This window comes from Lithobates pipiens, unplaced genomic scaffold, assembly GCF_037356315.1.
Source record: "Lithobates pipiens isolate NorthernLeopardFrog02 unplaced genomic scaffold, aLitPip1_a1.2 Scaffold_18, whole genome shotgun sequence".
Lineage (NCBI taxonomy): Eukaryota > Metazoa > Chordata > Amphibia > Anura > Ranidae > Lithobates > Lithobates pipiens.
Genome location: NW_027507758.1, coordinates 564,795,230 through 564,808,948, shown reverse-complemented (window position 1 = coordinate 564,808,948; position 13,719 = coordinate 564,795,230). Strand labels below are relative to the sequence as shown.

The following is a 13,719-nucleotide window of genomic DNA, read 5'->3' as shown; positions in this document are numbered from 1 at the left end:
AAGGTGCTGATCTTGTAAGGTTAGAGGCTGAGGAAGGTGACTCCTTTAAGTTATTACAATGAAGGTTCTAAGCAAGTAACCAAACGACTTTAACTCATATAGCTCTCTCAAACTACATATTGTACTAATATTTTTTTTTTTTTAGATTACTGAGTATAGATAAGGAAAGTCTGTTTTATATTAAAAAGCAACATCCTTCCAAAACCAACATTTTCTTGGGTGGATTTTAGCAGGCTGAATCACATGCTGGTATAACTTAAATTATTTACTCCAAATCAAAGGACAATTGTCACATATTAAAATGTAATAGTTTGATATAAAATATTCCTGTTATTTCTCTCCTCCACTACTCTTACAATTCAATAAGAGGGGCATGATGGTCTGCGAGATTCAAAGCAGCTACGAATTTACATAGTAGGTGAGGTTGAAAAAAGACACAAGTCCAACCTATGTGTGTGATTATATGTCAGTATTACATTGTATATCCCTGTATGTTGTGGTTGTTCAGGTACTTATCTAATAGTTTCTTTAAACTATCGATGCCCCCACCTGTCGAAGGGAATTCCACACCCTTGCCACTCTTAGCCCCTGTACACACGGTCGGAGATTTCCACAACTAAATCCGTCGGATTTTGCCCGTCGGATTTTGTCCGTCGGATCTTGTCCGAAACTGTTGCATACACACGGTCGGACAAAGTTGGCGAAAAATCCGATCTTTCAGAACGTGATGACGTAATTTCGTTACGACGGGACTACGTTCAGGCTAGTAGCCAATAGCTTTGATGTAGGAATTTGATCTGAGCATGCGTGGCACTTGGTCCGATCAAAATTCTCTAAACATGATCGGAGTATGTCCGACCGGCCCAGTTGGTCGGGAAATATTTCCAACATGTTGGAAAATTGGGTCCGGCGGATATTTGGACGGAATCAGTCCGATGCATACCACACACAGTCGGATTATCCAACGACATGGTCTGATAGGACACATTCCGACTGATTCTCCGACCGTGTGTACAAGGGCTTACAGTAAAGAATCCTCTATGCAGTTTAAGGTTAAACCTCTTTTCTTCTAATTTTAATGAGTTATCACGACTCTTGTTAAACTCCCTTCTACGAAAAAGTTTTCACCCTATTATGGGGTCACCAGTACGGTATTTATAAATTGAAATCATATCCTCTCTAAAGCATCTCTTCTCCAGAGAGAATAAGTTCAGTGCTCCCAACCTTTCCTCATAACTAATATCCTCCAGACACTTTATTAGCTTTGTTGCCCTTTGTACTTGCTCCATTTCCAGTACATCTTTCCTGAGGACTGGTGTCCAGAACTGGACAGCTTACTCTAGGTGCGGCCAGACCAGAGTCTTGTAGAGTGGGAGAATTATTGTTTTATCTCTGGAGTTGACCCCCTTTTCAATGCATGCCAATATTCTGTTTGCTTTGTTAGCAGCAGCTTGGCATTGCATGCCATTCATCTACTAGGAACCCCAGGTCCTTTTCCACCCTAGCTAAAACTGTGGCTCAACCACCAATTGGCTGACCAGGTAAATAAGGCCATTACACAGATCAGCCCCTGCTGCAGACTCTCACACTTCTGATTCGCAAAAAAATTTTAAATGTACAGTCTGATCACTGAACAGTAGACTGAGGAAATGCTTCCTCCTGACTGCAGCAGACTGATGACATCATGTCAGCCTAGAAAGAAAAGGCCTCTAGAAATTGTAACCATAAATTTAATAATTTAAAGCAACAAATTGTACCATCATCCATCAATTTAGTAGAATAGAGGTTCACCTCAACCAAGGTTCACTAGGGGCAAGGGAGCAAGTGGACTATCTCAGTACAGTGTAGGAAAAGTATAAATAGAACACATCATGTCAGCCTAGACAAAGTCACTGACTCAGGGGTGGCTTTTCAATGATGAATTGTCCCAATTTTTAATCTAAATAAAAATATAGTTATTATTTAAATTGTAGCCAATCAAGACTTTATTCATGCAGTTACTGAAAGGATCACTCCACACCTTCCCTTGCTTGGGTGTCACACTATTACCATGGTCATTTTTTCAATTTGTTTTTTATTTTTTCGACTTTAGGAAAAGTAGTGCCTGAAAGTGAAAAGTGACGGAGATGCCTCAAGGAGTGTGCAGAGCCCGATTTACAATAAGGGTATCTGAAAATCAGAGTCCCAGAAAGATAAAAAAAAAAAAAGTCAGCAAATGATTTTACCCACTGGGCTCCACCCTTAAATGAAATATAAATTTTGGTTGGACTTAGCCTTTCATTTTAAATTAGAAGTTATTGCAGGATAAAGTTATTATGGTGATGCCCTAGCATGCCTTGACATTAATAATAAATAATAATACAATATATTTAAATATTTCAGATAAGCTGTACACTAACTAAAACTACATTGATCATAACATTTGATAGAAACGGATCTAAATTTGTGTATACATGTTGTGCCAACTTTCATAGCTTTAAGTCATGGAGATGGAGTGAAGTTGTAGACAAAGAAAAACAGCTCACTCTCACATTTTTAGACATTTTTCTTCTATAAAAATACTTAAGAAAAACCACTATAACTGCTTCCCAGAATCCCCTGTGCCTGAGAACATCATGTCAGCTAAACATAAACGGGAAAGTGAACATATCACTTTTTCAAGAATTACCCTCTGCGATTTCCATCTCCTCCTTTTCCTCAGCTTCTGCCGCTGCGGCTTCTTGCTGACGCAGTTGCTGAATTTGACAGCAAAAACAAAAAAAAGGAAAATATTACAAAAGCACAATACATGGAATTAATACCAGACAACATTTGAAAAATTGAATAGGAAAAGCCTTTGTTGACAATTTGGTTGCAGTGTAATTCTGTCATCTGTTGTACAAAGTTATTTGTAGGTTTACTGTGAAATCAGTCTAATAAACTGGGGAGGCAGCCATGTTATTCATTGTAAACATCTCATCCTTAGAACCATGAAAGGTGGCTTGTCATTGGAAAGTTGTATAAAAGCTAATGGTGGAATAAAAGTCACTGGTTTGAAAATCATATGATATCGCAGAGCATTTTACCCCTCTTTTTCCCCCACTGTGAGTAACTGAGGTTTTGTTCTGTGATTTAAGTCCTCAAACCAGGTAAAGTAAAAGGATTCTGGTTGGAGAAGAAGTTCTGCAGAGGTAGTCAGAGAGAGAGAAAACATGCTCTCTAAAATCTGGGAAACAATAGGCCCATCATGTGCCCCAGAAGTGTGTTCCCATTGCCTAAGCAAATATAGAACAGAGAGCATGTTCAACCTGGGATATCCTATTCGGTCATCATGTGACTGAGAGTGTGATGCCTTTTCCTGGGTGAACACGGATCAGAGAACATGTTTTCCCTATGATATATTATTACGCCCATCATAGTTACATAGTAGGCAAGGTTAAAAAAGACACAAGTCAATCAAATCCAACCTACTGTATGTGTGTGATTTTATGTGTGATTTTATGTCAGAATTACAGTGGATATCTCTGTATGTTTTCACGCAGCTGTCGCAGTTTAAGGTTAAACCATTTTTCTTCAAATTTTAGTGAATGGCTTAGTTAATTTTAGTTAAATTCCCTTTCGTGGAAAAGTTTTATCCCTATTATGGGGTCACCAGTATGGTATTTGTACATTGAAATCATATCCCCTCTCAAGCTTCTCTTCTCCAGAGAGAATAAGTTCAGTGCTTGCAACCTTTCCTCATAACTAATATCCTCCAGACCCTTTATTAGTTTGTTGCCCTTCTTTGTACTCGCTCCATTTCCAGCACATCCTTCCTGAGGACTGGTTGCCCAGAACTGGACAGCATACGCTAGATGCGGCCAGACCAGAGTCTTGTAAAGTGGGAGAATTATCGTTTTATCTCTGTATTTAATCCCCTTTCTAATGCATGCCAATATTCTGTTTGCTTTGCTTGCAGCAGATTGGCATTGCATGTCATTGCTGAGCCTGTCATCTACTAGGACCCCCAGGTCCCTTTCCATCCTAGATTCCCCCTATGTGACTGAGAGGGGGTGTTTCATTTCCTTGAGCCAGTTTGGACCAGGAAAGATGTTCAACCTTGGATATCTTACTAGGTTCAGCATGTGACCAAAGGCTGTGTCTCTTTTCCCTGGGCAATTACAGATCAGGGAGCATGATCAACCTGATATATATTACTAGGTCCAGTATGTGATCAAAGGATGTGTTTCTTTTTCCTGGGCAAATACAGATCAGGGAGCATGATCAACCTGGGATATCTTAATTGGCCCATTATGTGACAGAGAGACTTGGACCAGGGAGCATGTTTTCCCTGAGATATCGGAAAGATGGGAGAAGATGATGAGAGATACTGGAGATGCTAACAGCTAATCGCTCCAACTAGACTACTGACAATCTATGACAAATGAAGATATTGTTAACTATGTTCCAGCTTGCACCTGGTCAAAAGGCAAGATGTTATACATTGCCAGTTCGGTAAGGTTACACACAAGAGTAGTGGTACGATCCTTGAGTGCTATTAAAGATTGCATGAGTGGGGGTGAAGAGATTATTGCAAAGAGAATGAAAAATGGCACTGAAAGGCATCTGACATAGCAGGGTAACTATCAAGAAGGAAATTTGAGAAGGAACCTCCAGAGTTCCATGGTGTACTTGGTTCAGGTTCACCTCAATGACTACTACTTCTCACTTATCACTAACTGTCTTTTGGCTGACTTCCACCCAACAAAAATAAAAAATAAAACATATTTTTTCTGGAATGCCTTCTCATGTCTCACCTCTTTCAGCGTCTCGATAGAAGCAAAGTATTTGGACCACCAATCCAGCATGCTCTCATCTGGCTCCTCTTCTTCAATCTCTTCCCCTTTCTTCTTTTTCTTCTTCTTTTCTTTCTCATCCTCTGTCTGAGGGAGAACAAATGAAAGATCAGTGAAAATATCAATGTCAACTTAAATCTGCACCAAACTTTGAGTTCTCGGAGTGCCTTATTACTTAAAATACAACTAAAGTCTCCTATTTTATGGTCTAAACAAGTACCAAATACAGTTATTATGTGATGCAAAGCCTCATACAGTAAACAGAAAATTATTGTTACCTTCTTTAACCAAATCAAATCCTGCCTCATTGGTGTCTCACACGCTAATGCCTAGTACACACCAACCAAATGTCAGCCGGTATGACAGAAGCCATGGCCGGCTTCTGTTGGACGAGCGCCTCACAATTAGCACTCTCAGCCAATTGCAGAGAGCACTGATCGGAGAGTGTTCTGTCGGGGGGGGGGGGGGGGGGGCGTCCCCCTGTCAGAACACAACAGCTCATTGGGGGAGATTGCTGTACTAATGTGAGATTGCTAGTATAGCGGCTCCGATCAGAACTGTCATTTCTTATTCATTCTTTTTCGTTCAACCCAGCGGCTTGAAAGAAAAAGAACTATTAGTGTGTACCAGGCTTTACGCTCCAAGAAATTGCTGCTCACAGTGGGAGGAGCTAGGTATAGCCAGGTAATCCAGAGAGCAATGGGCAGGGCTAGGTGTGGTCAGGTGCTAATTGATAATCTACAGGCTTGCAGATTAGCAGTGACAATACAAATAGCCATGACCTTGTAACATTTCTTCATCCCACTGTAGTGCACGCAGGCACAGCCTACATGAGAGTGGCAATTCTGCTTTGAATTCAGAAGCAGTGCAGTAGCTGTAGCCACCCCATCACAGGAAGCTGGACTTCAGTGGTGGGAGGCCATAGTTGTACTTTAAACTGCTGGAGAACAGAACTGATGCCTGAGCGTCTGGAGTGCAGAGTGTCTTGTATCTAGTAGGGTACGTGAATAGTGTTTTAGTGGGGTGACTGAGCGATTTGCATGCTAACCCTTGTGGTCATGTCAAGTGAGTGTAAATACCAGTTTTGAAGACTGCTGTACATTCAAGAACATGATCCTCTTGATCTATACCAGTTAACATAAAGTATCTCACAAAAGTGAGTACACCCCTCACATTTTTGTAAATATTTTATTCTATATTTTCATGTGACAACACTGAAGAAATTACACTTTTCTACAATGTAAAGTAGTGAGTGTACAGCTTGTATAACAGTGTAAATTTGCTGTCCCCTCAAAATAACTCAACACACAGCCATTAATGTCTAAACCGCTGGCAACAAAACTGAATACACCCCTAAGTGAAAATGTCCAAATTGGGCCCAATTACCCATTTTCCCTACCTGTTGTCATTTGACTTGTTAGTGTTACAAGGTCTCAGGTATGAATGGGGAAAGGTGTTTTACATTTGGTTTCATCGCTCTCACTCTCTCATACTGGTCACTGGAAGTTTAACATGGCACCTCATGGCAAAGAACTCTCTGAGGATCTGAAAAAAAGAATTGTTGCTCTACATAAAGATGGCCTAGGCCAGTGATGGCGAACCTTGGCACCCCAGATGTTTTGGAACTACATTTCCCATGATGCTCACCTACACTGCAGAGTGCATGAGCATCATGGGAAATGTAGTTCCAAAACATCTGGGGTGCCAAGGTTCGCCATCACTGGCCTAGGCTATAAGAAGATTGCCAAGACCCTGAAACCAAGCTTTAGCATGGTGGCCAAGACCATACAGCAGTTTAACAAGACAGGTTCCACTGAGAACAGGACTCGCCATGGTCGACCAAAGAAGTTGAGTGCATGTGCTCAGCGTCATATCCAGAGGTTGTCTTTGGCAAATAGGCATATGAGGGCTGCCAGCATTGCTACAGAGTTTGAAGGGGTGAAGGGGGGGTGAGCCTGTTAGTGCTTAGACCATACGCCGCACACTGCATCAAATTGGTCTGCATGGCTGTAATCCCAGAAGGAAGCCTCTTCTAAAGATGATGCACAAGAAAGCCCACAAACGGGGGCGCATGCGCGGCGCGGTGAGGAGAGGACGCATGGAGTGAGAGCTCCGTGAGCCGGTGAGATAAAGATCACTCCCTGAGGGGATTTCAGCCCGCGAACACGATCCTTTGCAGCCTATACCCCTTGGGGACTCAGAGGTGCATGCCGACACACAAAGCCCGCCATGGGAAAGCTACACAGAAGTCCCTAACAACGTACCTTCTCCGGACGAGAGAACAGAGCGGGATGTCGCAAAATGGCGCCCAGCCTCCGCACGCTCCAGCAGCCACGTCAGGCCCAAGTCCCCCTCCAGCGTCTTCAACACCATCAAGTGAGTACGCTGTGCACCTCACTAAAGCAGAGCTGGATTCTAGCCTCTCTGCAATGTATGAAAAACTGGCCAATAAGTTCCAAGTGGAACTTCAAAAGTCCACCAATATGCTGACCCAGGAACTGGCAGCGCTGGGGGGGAGAACTGACTTATTGGAGGCTAAGCACGATGAACTGCACCTGGCATATTCAGACCTGCGCAGGGATTATGACTCCATTTCTGACACTGTCACTCAGTTACAGTCTAATCTCGAAGATTTGGACAACCGAAATAGGCGCAATAACCTCAGGGTGAGAGGGGTCCCGGAGCAGACCACAGATTTGCTTCCAGCAATAAAGAGGCTGTTTGTGTCCCTTTTACCAGACTCTCCGGAAAGCGCGTTTGCCTGTGATAGGATACATAGGGCTTTGCGGCCTAAACCCCCTGATGACAAGCCGCCCAGAGACATTGTATTGTGTCTTAAGGACTTTCTTATTAAGGAGGAAATCCTGCGTGCATCCCGCAATACCCCTAACATTCAACTGGATGGAGTGAGAGTCCAAATCTTCCCTGATTTATCCCCAGCTACCTTGGAAAATCGGAGGAACCTCAAGGAAGTTACCTCTGCCCTGCAAACGGCGAGAATCAGATATCGCTGGGGATTTCCTTTTAAATTGCAGGTCCCTCACAACGGAACAACCCACACGGTCACCACGCTACAAGGTGGAAAGGAATTGCTTATCAAACTCGGTCTTTTGGCTCCCGAACACCCGCAGAGGCTTCCATCCACCCCTCGCCCTTCGCCCATTTGGGCTACTCCATCGCCTCAGAGGGACCGCAGGCGACAGCGTCAAGAGCTCCGTGACCTACAAATGTGATCATCATCGAAGTTCTCCTTGAGGGGCAAGCTGCCTCTTCCTCACTTCTTTGTGGTCCTTCCAGGAATTTGATCGAGACTCCCACTATTTTATGAATATATTTTTTTCCTTTTTTATATACCGAATTTACTTTTTTCATATGGTTTTACGCTGTCGGCGTCATCCGCGCCTGTACTGTTCTCACTGCTCCCGCTTAAGTGTCCCCCTGCTCTACATTATCAGTGACTGGTTGCCCCAGTCTCTACCGTTTTCAGGACTGCACTGCTTCCTAGTTTGACAGTGCTTCGTTCATAGAGCATTGGACTTTAGAGTCCATTTGACTTATGACTGTTTGTTTTTCTGTCGGGGGTACCAACAAGTTGTGTTTTGGTTCCGGTATACCCCCGAAGCCATGTTATTTTACTACTAATCTGTTTTCCTTCCTCTTTAGTTTTATTATTGGTTTATTTTGTTTCTTACCACAAGTGAATATATGGTTTGATTTGTATTGGGTGCCCTGCCAATCTGGGGTGTATTGCTCTGTGCCCCTAACTTGCTTTTTTATAGCCTGTACACTTTATGGGATATGTGCATAACTCTGTGGGGGGGACTTTGTTTGCTTGTTCTCCCCCAGTTGTTCTTACTACCCTGGGACTTAGTCCATATTTATCTAATGGCCCTTACCACATGCTAGCGTTGATAGTCACTTTATCATGGGACTCAAAATAGTTTCCCATAATGTGGAGGGCTTTAATGCTCCCCACAAACGCAGGAAAGCATTTCGACATTATAGACATGTCGGGGGAGATATATTGTTTCTTCAAGAAACGCACTTCAAGAACCACCCAAGATTTTTTGACCGCCATTATAGGCAACATTATTTTACTACATTTAGTTCAAAATCCAGAGGGGTTGCTATTTTCTTCAGAAACTCGGTACAGTTTGAGGTTAAACACTTGTATAAGGATCCCTCTAGTAGGTTTATCATCCTTCAGGGTTTGCTGAATGGGAAGGAGATCACATTGGCTAATGTATATGCTCCCAATGCCTCGCAGGCTTCTTTTTTTGCTTCTTTTTTTCAGATTTTGGACAGGTACCTTTCTCCCCATCTATTGCTTGGTGGTGACTTCAACTTGGTGGCGCATTCTAAACTGGACAGAAGCCGAGTGGTGAGTACTGCTAATGCCTTTCCGAGATCCCTTGTCCGTCTGCTCAGTTCCCATCAACTACTTGACACATGGCGAGCCCACAATGTGGGAGCCAGAGACTATACGTTCTACTCCCACCCCCATGACAGCTATTCCAGACTAGACTATATTTTCAGTACTCCAGTTCTGTTAGCTAATTCATCTAATGCTTGCATTCTCCCATGCCCCTGGTCGGATCACCAAGTGGTGACGTTCTCTGTGGCATACATAGGTATTGCACCAGCCCATGCCTCCTGGCGCCTTAATGACTCCATGCTCTCTGACCCGGCCCTGGTGAAAGAGATTGCCGACCACATTGACGAATACTTTTCATTAAACGCCACTGATGACATCTCCCCTTCTACTTTGTGGGCCGCCCATAAAGTGGTTATCAGGGGTCGTCTGATTTCTTTGGCAGCCACACAGAAAAGACAGAGACTGCATGATATCTCCAGACTCACTGAGGAATTGGCGAAACTATATCACGCGCATGGCCTCTCACATTCCCCAGACAAGTTTGCATTGATCTTGACGAAACGAGCAGAACTTGACACTCTTCTCTCTGAGCAGACGGAGAAGGCGCTAAGATGGTCAAGGGCCAAATTCTTATTGCACAGTAACTCGGCTTCTGCGATGTTTGCCAGGAAGTTGAACGCCACTATGAGACCGCCTCATACATATAAACTCAGAAATGGTAAGGGAGAAATGATTACCCATCCTACTGAAGTCTTAGGACTGTTTTCTAAATTTTACCGTGACTTGTTGGCGGCTCCGGCTCCCATGCCTGGTCCTTCCGCTAAGGATTGGCTGGATAGCCTTCCCCTCCCCTCGCTAACGGTGGATCAAACTTTGTCTCTGAATGCCCCTTGCAACGTAGAGGAGCTCCAGACTATAATCTCTTCACTGAAGCCCTCCAGGGCCCCAGGACCGGACGGATTCACTTCCACATATTATAAAAAATTCTCACCCCAACTACTCCCCTATTTAGTGAAAATGTTCAATTATGTTTTAAAAGGCCACACTTTCCCTGAGGACATGCTTCTCGCGAACATGTCCTTAATTCCCAAACCGAATAAAGATCACTCCCTCCCTCAAAATTATAGACCGATTTCTGTTATTAATAACGATTTGAAATTATTCGGCCGCCTACTAGCAAATAGACTTTCTAATATTATCCCCAATCTGATTTCCCCTGACCAGACGGGCTTTATCCCCTCTCGCCAAATTACAGACAATATCCGTTTAACCACCAATATTATTCAGGACGCCAATCTATTCTCCAGAAAAGTATTATTGTTAAGCTTGGATATTCACAAGGCTTTTGATAGCGTTACCTGGCCATACCTTGAATCCGTCCTGTCCAGATTTGGGTTTGGGGGGGCTTTTGTGCATGGCTTTAGGGCTCTGTACCATCACCCCCGCACCCGAATTAAACTCCCGGGGTGCTCCTCAGAATATTTTCTGCTTGGGAGGGGGACCAGGCAGGGATGCCAGCTTTCCCCCCTGCTCTTCGCCCTGGCGGTGGAGCCGCTGGCCAGGGCGATATGTCTGCATCCGGACATTAAGGGATATACTAAGGGTGAACAGGTTTTTACTTTAAGTATGTACGCTGACGATGTACTTTTATTTTTATCTGACCCTGTAGTCTCATTGCCAAACCTGATCCCACTGTTGAACTCCTTCCGTGGCTTCTCTGGCCTAGGAGTCAACCTTGCTAAATGTGCGGCCCTTCCAATCAATATCCCCGATGATACTCTTGCAGGCATACAGGCGAGCTTTGGATTCACATTATGCAGCGATTCATTACCATACTTGGGTATTAAGTTGGCCACCTCCCTCCCAAAACTATATTATGCGAACTATCCCAAAGCCTTTACATACATTAAACAGTTATTGCGGACTTGGGACAGGTATCAGATTTCTTTTTTGGGCAGGATTCAGGCTATCAAAATGTCTATCCTTCCGAAACTTTTATTTTTTTTTAGAGCCCTTCCCTTATATGTCTCCCGTAATACGATCGATGGTATCCAGAAGGAGATCAATCGGTTCGTTTGGCGGAACAAAAAACCTAGATTGCACAAGACGCTTCTGTTCAGGCCAGCGGACTGTGGGGGTCTGGGGCTCCCCCATCTGTGGTTATACTACCTTGCGGCTAGGCTGGTGCAGTTGGCTCAGTGGCATTATCCCCCGGCTATGGTTCCATGGATCCAATTTGAGCGATCCTCGGTGAGTCCGTTTTATCTCCCGGGCTTATTGTGGATTGATGGGGTTCGCCCCAAACAGTTAGCCACATTGAATGGAGTAGTGGCACAATCCCTCCAACTTTGGTCTCTATACAAAAAAAGATATGCCCTGTGTCCATCTTGCCCCGGCCTGGCCTCTTTTATGGGTGACCCCAGATTCCCACCAGCATTTTCATCACCGGAGAGCTTTGAATGCTGGTCTCAGAGGGACCTTGTAACCTTAGAGGCACTATCTCAGGAACCCCCCTTTAGCTCTTTTGCTTATCTTCAGGAACAGTTTGGGTTGCCCAGGAGGGACTTTTATAAATATCTACAGGTTCGCCACTTCTACACCTCTCATTACCTGACAGGGAGACTTCCCCCTCCTAACGTCTTTGAAAGGGTCTGCAGGTCCTCGTCCAGGGATCGGGGCACCATCTCTTGGTTGTACCGGTCTCTCGGAGAGGTGCAGCTCCCGGCTAAATCTCATGCCATGTTAGGTTGGGAGAGGGAGGTTGGTTTTGAAATATCCCCAGAGGAGTGGGTGGATATGATTACAAATATGCGAAAATGTACGAAATCTCTGGCAGTCAGGGAAACTGCTTTAAAACTACACACAAGATGGTATTACACCCCCTCTAGATTGCACAAATTTAGCCCGCTGGTCCCGGGGAGTTGCTTTCGTGGATGTCCAGAGGCTGGTACTTTCACCCATATCTTTTGGAGCTGCGGAGTACTCCAGCCCATTTGGCAGCAGGTGGCTGAAAAATTGCTCCAGGTTACGGGAGCTAGTATTGATATCACATGCCGGATGGGCCTCTTATTCGCCGACATCCCGGGACTAGCTCCCCCAGCCCAGAAGTTAGCCCACACACTTATTAGTGCTGTTCAATGGACAGTAGCATTACACTGGCGATCCCCAGTAGTCCCCTGGGCACAAGTTTTGCAACGCATGGAGTCGATCAAACTCATGGAGCGTTTACACCACACTTTGATGGATTTCATGCATATTTTTGATAGCAAATGGGCCGCGTGGTCGTCTCTTCAATGGACGGCCCCCAGACCGGACGGTTTGGTTGGGCACACTGCCTAATGGCGGGGTCTGTGAACCTGACTGGTAGCACTCACTTGTGGTAGAGTTTTTGTTATCTTTTGGTTTTTTTTTTTTTTTTTTTTCTCTTCCTACTTCTCTCTCTTTTTTGTTTTTTTTTCTCAATGATGTACCTCTGCCTACCATGCTTCTTTTTATATCACCAGGATGAGTTTAGCATTTCAGCTTCCTTTTATGCATTCATAGCTTTACTGAAGTGTCTTTGTATGCTATTCTCTATGTAAACATTTGTACACATTGGCCCTTTTCTTGTACATGTCTTTATCTTTTCTAATAAAAAAAACGTTTGTAAACAAGAAAGCCCACAAACAGTTTGCTGAAGACAGGCAGACTAAAGACATGGATTACTGGAACCATGTCCTGTGGTCTGATGAGACCAAGATAAGCTTATTTGGTTCAGATGGTGTCTAGCGTGTGTGGCGGCAACCAGGTGAGGAGTACAAAGACAAGTGTGTCTTGCCTATAGTCAAGCATGGTGGTGGGAGTGTCATGGTCTGGAGCTGCATGAGTGCTGCTGGAACTGGGGAGCTACAGTTCATTGAGGGAACCATGAATGCCAACATGTACTGTGACATACTAAAGTAGAGCATTAACCCTTTAGAGACGGGGCCACAGAGCAGTATTCCAACATGATAACAAACACACCCCCAAGACGACCATTGCCTTACTAAAGAAGTTGAGGGTAAAGGTGATGGACTGGCCAAGCATTTTTCCAGACCTAAACCCTATTGAGCATCTGTGGGGCATTCTCAAATGGAAGGGGGAGGAGCACAAGGTCTCTAACATCCACCAGGCTCTGTGATGTCGTCATGGAGCAGTGGAAGAGGACTCCAGTGGCAACCCGTGAAGCTCTAGAACTCCATGCCCAAGAGGATTAAGGCAGTGCTGGAAAATAATGGTGGCCACACAAAATATTGACACTTTGGGCCCAATTTGGAAATTTTCACTTAGGGTTGTACTCACTTTTGATTCCAGCAGTTTAGACATTAATGGCTGTGTGTTGAGTTATTTTGAGGAGACAGTAAATGTACACTGTTATACAAGCTGTACACTCACTACTTTACATTGTAGCAAAGTGTCATTTCTTCAGTGTTGCCACATAAAAAATATAATAAAATATTTGCAAAATGTAAGATACAGAGTCGGGATATTTTGTTCAGCTGGGATATATTT

General features: G+C 44.0%; 1 protein-coding gene across 18 annotated transcripts in view; it reads right to left on the bottom strand.

Annotated features, from left to right (window-relative positions):
- OTOF (otoferlin) overlaps positions 1-13,719 on the bottom strand; it is a 529,099-nt gene that overhangs the window by 53,425 nt on the left and 461,955 nt on the right. For all 18 annotated transcript variants that reach the window (XR_013276955.1, XM_077488986.1, XM_077488987.1 and 15 more), the window contains 2 exons: positions 4,776-4,901; positions 2,669-2,735 (listed from right to left, as the gene is read on the bottom strand). Coding sequence is in view for 17 of the 18 variants with exons in the window: in XM_077488986.1 (XP_077345112.1) it covers positions 2,669-2,735; positions 4,776-4,901 (193 nt within the window). In the remaining variant the exon portion in view is untranslated. The remainder of the gene's footprint in view (positions 1-2,668; positions 2,736-4,775; positions 4,902-13,719) is intronic.